The sequence below is a fragment of the Podospora pseudoanserina genome, chromosome 3 (assembly GCF_035222485.1).
Source record: "Podospora pseudoanserina strain CBS 124.78 chromosome 3, whole genome shotgun sequence".
NCBI lineage: Eukaryota > Fungi > Ascomycota > Sordariomycetes > Sordariales > Podosporaceae > Podospora > Podospora pseudoanserina.
The window spans coordinates 1,173,783-1,185,544 of NC_085922.1; the positions used below are offsets into that span (position 1 = coordinate 1,173,783).

An 11,762-nucleotide genomic window follows, 5' to 3' on the forward strand; every position below is an offset into this window, starting at 1 on the left:
ATCAGTTCCCTATACCCAAAGAAATTGCAAAAGAAAAAGGATCGTCAGAAAAGTCGTTATCGAAGTCTAAAAGGCACCCTCAATGGCGAAGAAAGAGGTGCAATGGCGAAGAAGTAGATGCGGCGGTGAAGCAAGAGGTGCAGTGGCGAAGCAAGAGGTGCGACGACATGCTGAAGGGTTGAATGTCGAGAGCTTTCTTCAGAGAGCCAGGCGCTGATCAGTGGTCGTAGGTGTTCCTTGTCCAAACTGGAGTGTCCTCTTGATCCACTTCATGGGATGCATCATATTCATCCACCACTAGATCCGGCCGAGATGTATAAGCCTGCTGGGAGGCCGAGGGATCGTTGGTGCGCATTCCAAACGCACCAGCAGTTTGACCGGCATAAAATAAGCTGCCCGTGCCGGCCAGGGGAAGGCCATTAAGAGGGTCGTTGATCCCAAATAGTGGCTCATGAGGTGTATGCATGTCGCCCATCAAGGAAGTCGGCCGAGTTGTAGAAGGCTGCTGGGAGGTTGGGGGATAGTTCATGTACAGTTGACCATGTCCAGCGGGAACCGCGGTCTGGCCAGAAACAAAGCTGGCACTAACGCCCAGAGGATAGCCTTCTAGATTGCCCTTGATGCCTGTAAGCGATCGGCCCATCTCATTTTGAGCAGCCACAAACTCAACATGACTGGATGCCGGTAGTGAAGCCACTCCAGTCGGGGTCTCAGAGGCCTGCGAGTAACTGAAGCCGTGAAAAGGAATCCTGTGGGGGGGCAATAAAGCAGTGGGACTTTTGTTGCACCAGGCACAGCTCTCATTTCCTTTAGGAAGTGAGATGCCCAAGGGTGGCTCTGTCGGTATCGGCGAGATGGGTAGGGAGTAGGATCCGAAGCCGAGCTTTCCAGCCCAGAGTACCAACAGTTCAATATCCTGAGCATTGAAATGGCGAGTCTCCAACACCTTCCTCAACACGAATGAGGTATGCGGCTGCCAACTGAAGTGTTCCACGTTGTTGCCCCGAGCCGTGAAGGCCTCATCACACCATCTTGGCGCATCAGATTCCGGAAACGATTCGAAAAAGACCACTCGTGACCTACGACGATGTGGTTGGCGATGTGCTTGCAGTAGTCTTTAGCGGTTGCAGCAATTCTTGCAGGTTCGGAGGGGTCGGATACTATAAAGACCTCCCTGCAAACCTTTGCACCACATGCAAAGACTACATGTGGGCATAATGCAGTTTTGCAGTCTTGCAGTAAGTCTTCCAGTTTCCCACAGTGAATCGTTTCATGGCCAGCCTCCTTCAGATGTTCTTTCATCCCATGAGTGGAGTCAAACGGCTTGCCGCAGCCGCTCTGGGGGCACTCCCACTGACAGTGGTTCTTGAGGTGAAAATTGAGCAAATGTGTGACAAGATCGGCTTTATACTTGAAGGGGGTAGTTTTCCCGATTTCCAAACACAGCATACAGATAAGGGAGGCAAGGTCGGTGTCCTTGTCTGTCCGGGCTGAGGTAGGGGAGCGCGAGGACCGTTTGTAGCTAACGCGACGTGGCTTTCCTCGTTGGTGATGAGAGATGGGCAATGGCAGAGGCCTCTTAGGGTAAGGTGATGTTCTCTCATCAGAGCTGGCCGTAGCTGGGGAAACGCTTGAAGAAGGACCTGGACTTCCGTTAGTCACCGTCCTGAACTTCAGCATCGCAGGTGACTTACGTGAGGCGCCCTCCAACAGTGTGTGGATTCCCGGTTGCTCTCTATGATTGGCAAGATGCTTTCCGATAGCCGTAAGAAGTTCGACAAGTTCGCTCCTTGTCAATTCACCTCGGGCTCTTTCAAGCCACATGTTGATCTTGGGTGAAGTCACTGTGAGCTGCTGAGATTGGTGCGCCGAGTTCCAGGTTGGTAGTATTGGAGAGGGAACCGGACAATGTTCGACGATGGACTCTACCAGGTCCAGGTAGAAAATGAACAGGAACTGTCGAGTGAGGTTGAATGTGTTCGCGGGTATCAATATGATAAGAAAAGTGATGTCTTTGGGATGGAGGCGTGGTCTCTTTGAAAGAGCAGAATAGATTTGGCGTCGTTGAGATGAGCCGTGAAGAGTGATGGTGGCTTTGGTGTCTTTGGAATGGGAAGTGCGTATGTGTAGAGGGCGTGTCGCTTGGGGAAGGCGTAAAACAATGTATTCAATATAGCAGACCCCACGCTATTTAGACCGAAGGCATGGTATTTAAAAGATGAGGACTTTGCTTTTGAGATGAAGGCGTAATTCAAAGATTGAAGGCGTGTCGAGCCGTGTTGAGACCCGGATTGTCAATAAAGAAGCGAATCCAGAATGAAGACGGTAGTTAGAATAAGCTGGCGGAAAGACAGAAGACGATGAAATAGAGCCGAAATGAGGAGTTGTCGAATCTGCCAAGAAGCAAGTGAAGGTAGTGATGGTGGTGGGTGAAGATGGGAAGAGAATGTGAACAGATCTGGTGAGGGTTCAAGGAATGAAAAGAAGTGGCTGCTCGATACGTTTTCCTTCATCCATCTCACCCCCCCCCTCCCCGAGAATCCCGCCCTGAAAACTGAGGATGAATTTGCACCACATCACCGCCATCTCAGTGACGGGACTTGGGGTTGTTGCGAGAGCATCTCCCGCGTGGTCAGTACCAACCTGGAATGTCGCCACTATGTGCCAAACCGGCGCAAAATCCCACCGCAGCTGGGAGAGATCTGGGGGACTCCAGCTAGCTACACTATTGTTACTATCAGTACCTACCTACCTATTGCGTAGCTTGAGCAGTTCTACCTGAAGGAGACCATTTCAAGGTACAGAAAAGGCTCAGAGAGCATCAGAGGTGCTAAAGTACCACTGTGATTGACGAAACCACGTTCAACATCGCCATATATTCACAAACATTTTTTGCCTTGATTTTTTTGCTGTTTCAAAGCTTGGCCTTCAGGAAAGGTGACAAGCAAGAAAGCGTATGGAACGAAGTCGACCGACATTGCAAGATAAGTTGCGGTGTGTTTAATGCAGCGGTAAAGATGGGTAGGTATCACCAATCACATCATGTGTGTGAGTTGATTCGATTGACTGAGCCGGGCTGAAGTGGGCTTTTTTTGTTAAAAGAACACATGCGAACGTCTTCGAAAGGTTGACCTCGAGAAGGAGCGCGGATTATTTTCTCTGAACGTCACCCTCATTTCCAGCCCTTTCATCGGCAGAGGTTGCAAGTCGAGAAGCTCAGCTGGGCAAGAGGGTTGATATTGATGACCCGCAGCGTGAGGCGCAGCAGTTCAGGGTTGACAGTTGTGCCGACCTGACCTGAGTGGCCAGCGCATGCCGATGGGAGACGCTCTGCAACAATACATCTCATCATCCCCCGATTGGACTTGCCATGCTTCAAAGGTGTTCCAATGTGTCATTTCTTTGGTGTAGTAAAATTAGCTGTCTGCATTTTTAGCCGCCATTGGTGTCCATTATCTAGAGTTCCCCTTCAGTTTTGTCACTTTGTTGGCGATTTTGACAGTCATCAAACATCTCATCATCACCACTGGCAATGGGACAGGAGAGTGTACCTAGGTATCCATGCCCAATGCGCAATAGGAAAAATTTACTGATGTTGTTCCGTGAAGACCACAAGTTCTAAGCTTTACTCTTCCAATATGCACATCTGACAGATAGGTACCCCTTCATTGCAAGCATCACGCCCACCTTCTACAAGCTCTCATGATACCGCCATGGCAGAAACAAGCCGCCAGTCCGCTCCTCCCAACATTATCTTACAACACCATCACACAGGGGTTGTCCAACATACCTACCCAAAACGAACCCTCCACAACCATCCACAAATTATTTTACACTTCACACTTCAAGCTTCACATCTCACCTCTCACATCAACCCTCTAAATCTACCCCTCAGAATCAACCCAACCAAAAAAATCTTTTGAATAATAACTATGTATCTTATAAAACAACATCCCACACATCAATGATAAAATAAACCCCCTTATCACATAACCAAAAGACGAATATAACAAGGAAATCCTTAGAGATAGACAGCCAGAGACAGCCAGAGACAGACAGAGAGACAAGACAAATCCTCAAAAAAACATATCCTTCTTTTTCTTTTCGCGCCCCAAGAACTTCAAAAAAATGATATGCAAAACATTATATGATTAGTTTTAACAGTTTAACACCCCCCCACCCTCCCCATCTTCAGTTCAGTTTTACAAGTTCCCAGAGAGAATCGCTTCAGTGGCTGTCATCTTGTTAGCCTCACATCATCATTTGGGGGGAAACAAAACAGTGGAGGTACTCACCCGAATTAATAAACGCCCTCCTCCCATCAAGCGGCACCCCAAATCTCCTCTCCAGCTCCATCTTGATCTGCTTCTTCGTCACAGTCATCAGGTCCGCCGTCCTCAAAATCTCCCTAATTTCCGCCAGCAACGCCTCATCGCTCGGCATCCCCGCCAGGTTCGTCATCTCCAGCTCCTGCTGGCTCCCAGCACCCACACCCAAAAACTGGCTACCCCCAAACTGGCTCTGCCTGTTCCCCGCCATGAGCATCTCCGACGCCGCCAGGCTCATCCGGCTCTGGTTCTGGTGATACCCCGTCGTGCTCACCGGGCGGGAGGGCACATACCCATACTCCGACACGGCAACAGGATGCTTGGTCGCATACGAAAAACCCGACACCTCCGACCTCGCGTCGTCGCGCGAAGTTTGCGCCTCCCAAAGCTCAGCCTGATACTCCTCCCACTTCTTTCTTGGAATGGAACTCGGGTCGAATTTGCCCTCGTCGGAAATGACGACTTTCTTGCCGTCCTCGCCGGCGATGACACGAGTGTTGCCCCAGTTGAAGTCGTCCATGTGCCAAAAGGCATACAGCGGCAGGGCAAAGCTGAACACGGGAATGGCGAGGACGTACAGAATCATCCACCCAATCATCTCCCACTTGCGACGGAGGATAAAGATGATGGCCTGCAGGCCGTAGATCGCTCCGAGAAGGACAAAGGCGGTAACAGGGATGACGGTCGCCTTTTGGGTGACCATGACGATGAGGTAGACGAGGTAGGCGATCGTGACAGGCTGGACAATGGTGGACATCAAGTCAATGAACACGATGAACCTCATGCTGAAGCAGCAGAAGCCGCAGAGCTGATTCAGAGGGATAAGTTCCATCAGGTTGTGAACGGTGGAGTTGATCCATCTGCGGCGCTGGGACAAAAACACAGTCCAGGAATCGGGCGCGATGGTCCAGGCGTGCGCGGAAAAGATGTACTTGGTCTTGTACTTGGAGTGGTACTTGAGGAGCAACGTCGTCAGGTAGCGATCCTCACCCAGGTGCAGCAAGTTCTTCATGTGAAGCGTGTCGACACGGATGGTGGCGTAGCCCTCGATGATTTCGCGACTGACAAACAGCGGCTTGCCCGTCTCGGCGGCGCGGATGCGGTACATGGAGAAACAACCGGGCAAGCAGGTGACGGAGCCGAAGAGGGATTCGAAGGCCTTGGACAAGTTGTGAGAAATGTAGTACTCGTAGACCTGGATCATGGTGACGAAGGACGATTTGGCGTTGGTCAGGGCTGTCTCACCGCACACGGCAATGAGACGGGTGTCGTCGAGGAAGGAGGAGACCATGCGGGTAGCCGAATCAGCAGCCACAACGGTATCAGCGTCGATTTGAAGCAAATACTCGTAAAAGGTCGGGTTGACGCCAATGATGTTGCGGATCTGGTGGTACATTTCGAGTTCGAGAGGGCTCATGGCAAGGTTGTAGTGGACGCGGTTGAGGAAGCGCATGATGATCATCTGAGAATCACGCTTGCCACGGTTGCCAGGTCGCGAGACTTCAGAAGGCTTGCCGACCTTGGAGACGACCAGGAAAGGAACGATGTGACCCTGGACCTCGTACAAACCAGAATAAACTTTGCCCATGTTGTGCTGCTTCTGACCTTCACCCAAAGACTCAAAGCTCAAGGGCTCAGGGTCGACCGTCTCAGAAACACCCAAGATATCGAGGACAATACGGGGGGTGGGCCTATCGTTGCCTTGACCGATGATCATACCATCGCAGACAATAACCAACAGTTTGCGCTTGTCATCGTACCGCATGCGAGCAGCCGAATCGATGGCACGACGGAGAGACTCTTCGTCTTCGGTATAAGCCGGAATCTGACACATGACAAACTTGTCGAGATTCTCTGGGATATTCTTGGTACCAAACTGCAAAGCAGCAAAGAACTTGAAGGCGATAACGGAAGCCAGCAAAATCGAGATGGACAGGACGAGGTATTCCGAGAACTTGCACTGCGCCGAGCTACGTGTGTCGACATCGGCCACGTAGAAGAGATTGTCGAGACACAAGCGCATCCTGCTCTTCATGCCAGCGTCAAGATCCATCCCTTCCCAGAGGGCCGAGACATCCTCGCCAGAGCGTCCGCTGAATAAACCGACGACCTGCTCGTGCATGAACTCGGAGGCCTCGCGATCAGTAGGCTCGGGTTCACCAGGAGGATTCCTCTGGCCACGACCACCCTTCAGGTATCTAGTCATGTCGTAGACACGGCCGTCCAGGATGGCAATGGCCTCACCCTTGTTGGCAAGTGTGCGGACATACTCGGCCGAGTAACCGATATTTCCAACCTTGTATCCCGAATCACGGAGCATACGCATCTGCTGCGAGAACCAATCCGGTCTGCTGTCGTTGGTGAAGTGACGGAAGTCGTGGTATTTCCAGTTGGTATCCTCGCGGTTAAGAATGTTGGCAGAGCCAGTGAGGTTGGTGTTGCGGTAGTCTAGCTGGACAGCAGGATCGATTTCGCCATACTGGCCCTGGCAAACAGCAGAGACTTGCACGGGGAACAGACCGGTGATATCCATGCCGCCGTACTGCTTGAGCATCTTCTCAGGGAGAACATCCCTACCAGGGTAATGGCGCGGGTAGAAAGCACCGATATCGAAGACCTGGCCACGAATGGCAGCATAGGCGGGATTGTCGTCCTTGCCATCATACCGCGAAAGCTCCTCGGGACTGTAGACGTGCTGGCGCGGGCAGATAAGCATGGGGAAACCGACGATGAAAAAGGCAGCAACAAGACAAGAGAACCAGATGATCATGTTGATGGCCAACTTTTCTCTCCATGCCATGCGCACATCCTTTCGTGACATGCGGCCCAACCATCTGATCAAGAAGTCAGGAATGAACCAGGTCAAGAAGTACACGACAAACACCCAACGCTTGCGGCTCGGGCTGTCCTTGTACACCTCAACCTCCTCCATCGTCTTTTCGTTGCCACGCTCCGCCATCTGTTCTCTCGTCTCAAGGTTCTGGAACATGTCGCCGTTGCCCATGACCGAGACCCCAGCGTCGGACCTTGCATCCACATCATTGCTGCCAAAGTAACCGGCCTTCTTTTCGCTTGGGATGCTACCTGGAGTAGCGCCCGCGGACAATGGCAGCCGCTCCTTGGACAGGAAAGGGTTAGACACCCCGTCTCCGCCATCCGTATACGGCCCCTGCGAGAAGCCGTCACCCAGCTGGGCAATCTCCAACCAGCACCTCTCACTGAGAAACACACCAGTAGCACCAATAGCCACCTCATTACTCGGCCACCTCTTGTCCTCCACAACCATCTCAACCTTCTCCCTCTCACTCCCCACCAGCACCGTCTGCGCATCAGCAAGTCCCAAAAACTCCCCAAACGGCAGGAACAGGCTAAAATCAGCAGACCGAATCCGCTGGCTGATCTCAGAGATACCAAACGTCTGGACCTGAGCCCGCACACACTTGGTATCGAACTGATTCGCGATCCTCCTATCATTCGGCTTGAGACAGAAAACAAAGTAGCAGTTCGTGCCCGGAGCATTAAAAGCACGCGTGACATTGTCCAGCGCAGCCAAAAACTGCCCCGACGCCCCTTGCTCCGAGCCCATGACAGAACCCGCTCCCTTGCCCTCACCAATCTCACTCCCCTGATCAGAGGCATCTCCTCTTTCAGGAACAGGCAAAACGCGAGGCTGACGCGCCGCACCTGGGCGCCCGCGCTTGGACATGATACTGGGCGCGCGCATCGGCTTGGAGCTGACAGACGCCTGCATGACAGTCTGCCTTTCCTGAGGGTGCACCACCGTCTGCAGCGCCTCTTGGCCAAACAGACGGGCGACAAACTCGCTCTTGCTCTGCCTGATCAGGTTCATCAGGTCGCCAGAGATGACCTCGCCGTTTTCTTCCACCAGCCCCTTGATCGGGTAGTCGACCTCGCCGGCAAAGTGCTTGACAACAAAGCTGGCGGCATCGTTTGTGGTGTAAAAGTTGGAACCGGGAAGCTTGGCTTGGGAGGCACCGACCTGGATGGCTGGGTTCTTGCCTTCGAAGCGTTTCCTGAAGCTCTCGAGAAGCTGGATATCGGTGCGGTGTCGGCGGGTTTGATCGTCGAGAATGCTCAAGAGGCCGTTGCCGGGCTTGAGAAGGCCCTTGACGGCGTCCGAGTTGTCAAAGTAGCTGGTTGATGGAACAACCACCTCTTCGGTCTCGAGGATCTCCCCCTTGCGGTCAAAGAAGTTTTGGAGGGTAAGGTTATACAGAGCCTCGTTGGCGGCGTTGGTGAGAAGGTGGTCCAAGGTCGAGCCGGTGGTAGACTGTTGCTGGAAGCCAGGGAAGTCAATGATGGAGATGGTGTTGGAGAACGTGCCCTCATCAGCGCAGAGCTTGCGGTTGATCGTCTCGATGATGTAGGCCACCAGAAGCGAGTAGAGCGTCCGGGCGAGCTCGTTGGCATTCCCTCTCGCGCCCTGTGGGTCGAGCATGACCGTGACTCTCTCCTTGTGAATCATCTTGGTCTTGTACCCAAGAGTCGTCTGAAGCTCCACTGAGCTGACACCCAAGAATGCGGCAACAATACCCAAAACATCCTTGTTCTTGACCGTAGTAGACGTCTGAGCACCTTCGTGGGAGAAACCACCACTCTCATCACCAGTCACCGTTGTGCTAGACGACGTCTCAAACTCGAGCTGGCCAATGTGCAGAATGGCTGCCATGATCTGGCAAAGCTCGGCAATCTCACTCCGAGGGAACTCGAGCTTCCTCAGAGCCGTCTTGAAGAGCTGGAAACCTTCGGCATCGTTGATTCCAACCTTGAGCTGTGTTGGGTGACCAAGGTACCTCCATCTGTGCGTGGCCGGCACATCGAAGCCAAGATGCGTCTTTTCGGCCGGGCCCGTACCCGCCAACAAGTAGTACAGCACGTGGAAGTTGCGCTCACCCGTGGGAACATCCGCTATCCTGCTCCGTTCTAATCTGTGGTCCAGGAGCTTGGCACCGGCAAGAATAGGGGTCGTGGTGGATTCTGTGTTGTACTGGAGCTCGTAAAACAGACCAGCCTTGGACGCGGTTGGCGTCGTCGCGGTCTTTGTGGTGGTGAGCGTGTCGAAGACATAGGCGGCGAGAGAGATTTTTTGGGACAGGGGAGTGGACGACCGGTTCAAAATCGAGGTCAGAAGGTGCGAGCGAACAGTGGTCTTTCCAGATCCAGTTTCACCTCTGTATCAACCAATGTCAGCCATCAAGCAGCGCGCCATTATTCTTACGAGTCAAGACAACACAACAACCAACAACGGCAAAAAGGAGCAACGGGAAAGCAACATACAGGAATAAGACGGCCTGGTTTTCTGATCGGTGTCCCAACCGAAGCAGCGCCCTCTCAGCGAGATCATCAGCAGCAGCCGCGGCGCACCCGTCCTTGGTGCCATCCCCCTTGTTGGAGGTCGAGAAGGTGTTGAGGGCAATGAAGCCGTGCGAGGAGAGGCGTGTGATGGGGAGGCCGACGTGGAAACGACTGGCAAAGTGGGAGGTGGCATGGCTGTCGGACTGCAGGTGGTTGGGCAATGAGGGCAACGACGGTTGTGTGTGGGCCCCTCCGTCTTTCCCGCCCATGGGCGGGAGGTTGAGAGCCATGATGGCGACGGCGCTCTTGTCAGAAGCCGGCCGTGATCAGGGCTGATCCGTCAGGGCGGTATATGTCGCGTCGTTGTGTTGTTTCTGACAGGCGTAAGTGTGTGCGTCGATGCGTGTCGAAGACGCAAAAACGAGACGAGGTTCCAAGCAATTCGTTGCTATACTAGACCAAAATCACCCCCTGTTTCGCCAGCGTCGAGAGCAGCAGCAAAACAAACCAGCTAGGAGCCAACAACGGGCCCGAGATGTCGGGATTTAGACACTGAGAGATGCGCTAAGTGGGATGGTATAAACAAAAACGAACGTCATGTGCCAAAAAAGAGCCGTCTAAAACGAGTGTGTATCGAAGGAGGTGACAGACAGCAGGCAACAGACAGACAGACAGACAGACAGAGAGAAGGCACAGGGAAGAACAAATTGAATGTGCCAGGCGGATGGATACCGGAGTCGCCTGGAGTTGGCGATTGCTGCAACAGCGGCGCTAGGCCTGGGCTGGGCTGGGCACCACAAGCAGAAAAAGGGAGTCGACTGGTTTTTTCCTGCTACGGAGGGTCGGATGAACAGTCGGTGCAGAAACACCGTTACGAGACACCCCTCAGGGGCAACGTCTGATTGGGCTAACGCGACATGCGCGGGTCTGCGCCTGTTCCTTGTGTGAAGTTCCAGTTCCAGGTCGTGGTTCAAAATAAACAAGTTCTGGAACATACTCTAGAACCCCTTCAGATTCATGTCTTCTTGTCAGTGATTTCTTCGCGTTAGGTCTTCTCGAGTATTCAGTTGAATACAGCACTCTTGTTCTTTCATTCTCTTTCATCACAGATCTCCTCGTAGGGCTTCCAAGAGTGCAACTTTGTACCAGGATCAACCGTTCGCCGTCCCGCGGTGTCTGGTCTTACCGGGCCTTGTGCACTCGATCCCTTCCCCCCCCACAAAAGAGCGGGCCATTTCAGGGGGCTCAGGGTGGAGGCCGGCGTCAAGAGATTCGGACACGGGGTGCTGAGCCTCGCTTTGGCTTGACCTTGTTTATGCAGTTGGTGCAATCATCACCACCTTGGAAGACTCCCTGTAAGTACATATTAGCTTTTATAACATTCATGTAGGGACTCTTGTTGATGCTTGTATGTTCTCAACAAATCCGAGGAATTCTTGTAATTGGCGACGAGGCACAATGGTTGTCTCAAGCCCTCGGAGCTTTCTCTGTACCTCGTCGGCACGAAAACGAACTGCTGGAGTCGATCATTACAATTGGTGGCGACGGCCATACGAGACTGTGGACACAACCACCTACAACCACAGCCAACTGGCCGTTCCATCGGTCCGTTGTAACGGGAAGCACGCATAGGTGTGCTTAACCGAATATACGATATGAACTGAAATCCGGACTCACAGGCGGCGCAAACAGGATCCTGTGAGGACGGACAGCATTATTACGGCGCATGGCCAGTTTGCGCGAGTGGAGGATTTGTTAGGGCGACAGCCAAGTGTCAATTGCTTTTTTGCTGTACCTAGTAGTCAAACCAATCAAACTTCGGCCCGGCCATTGGCTTCATTCGATCTGATGAACAATCGGCCGAACTTGTCTTCAGCTTTGGGCCCAGTGGATGGAATGCAGCGATATTCACCGCGTCTCTGGTGGATATGCCTCTTCCAACCTCCGAGACACAATTGCAAGAGCTCCGAATTCTCTCAAGAAGCAAGCGATTGAGAAGCAGTGTCACGGCTGTGTTGAAAAGGGGGTCAGAGAGCATCATTTCAAGACTGCGGGGCAACCAGATTGGGAGAGGAGGCAACGCCTAAAAAAAGATGAAGCCCTTTTAAGCCCCCTTGC

At 52.8% G+C, this 11,762-nt stretch overlaps 2 protein-coding genes across 2 annotated transcripts; both read right to left on the reverse strand.

Annotated features, from left to right (window-relative positions):
* Positions 1-217: 217 nt before the first annotated feature.
* On the reverse strand, positions 218-2,487 carry QC764_0050300 (uncharacterized protein; the record flags this gene model as incomplete). Its single annotated transcript, XM_062940405.1, is given in 3 exon segments — positions 218-973; positions 982-1,490; positions 1,695-2,487. Coding segments are annotated over 3 exon segments (1,395 nt in total). The 5' UTR covers positions 1,825-2,487.
* Positions 2,488-3,954: 1,467 nt separating this feature from the next.
* QC764_303330 (uncharacterized protein) lies at positions 3,955-10,411 on the reverse strand. The gene is made up of 3 exons (XM_062945452.1): positions 9,627-10,411; positions 4,296-9,520; positions 3,955-4,234 (listed from the first exon to the last, which is right to left on the reverse strand). The coding sequence occupies exons 1-3, from the start codon at positions 9,932-9,934 to the stop codon at positions 4,203-4,205; spliced, it is 5,565 nt and encodes a 1,854-aa protein (XP_062801435.1). The 5' UTR covers positions 9,935-10,411; the 3' UTR covers positions 3,955-4,202.
* Positions 10,412-11,762: the final 1,351 nt, after the last annotated feature.

What these genes read in the sequence shown, in the direction of transcription:
- QC764_303330 (XM_062945452.1), bottom strand. Translation starts at nt 9,934, where the DNA reads ATGGCTCTCAACCTCCCGCCCATGGGCGGGAAAGACGGAGGGGCCCAC. An exon ending in AACCAGGCCGTCTTATTCCT is followed by an intron (nt 9,521 to 9,626) that starts GTATGTTGCTTT and finishes TGGTTGATACAG; the next exon opens with AGGTGAAACTGGATCTGGAA. An exon ending in GAGGGCGTTTATTAATTCGG is followed by an intron (nt 4,235 to 4,295) that starts GTGAGTACCTCC and finishes ACAAGATGACAG; the next exon opens with CCACTGAAGCGATTCTCTCT.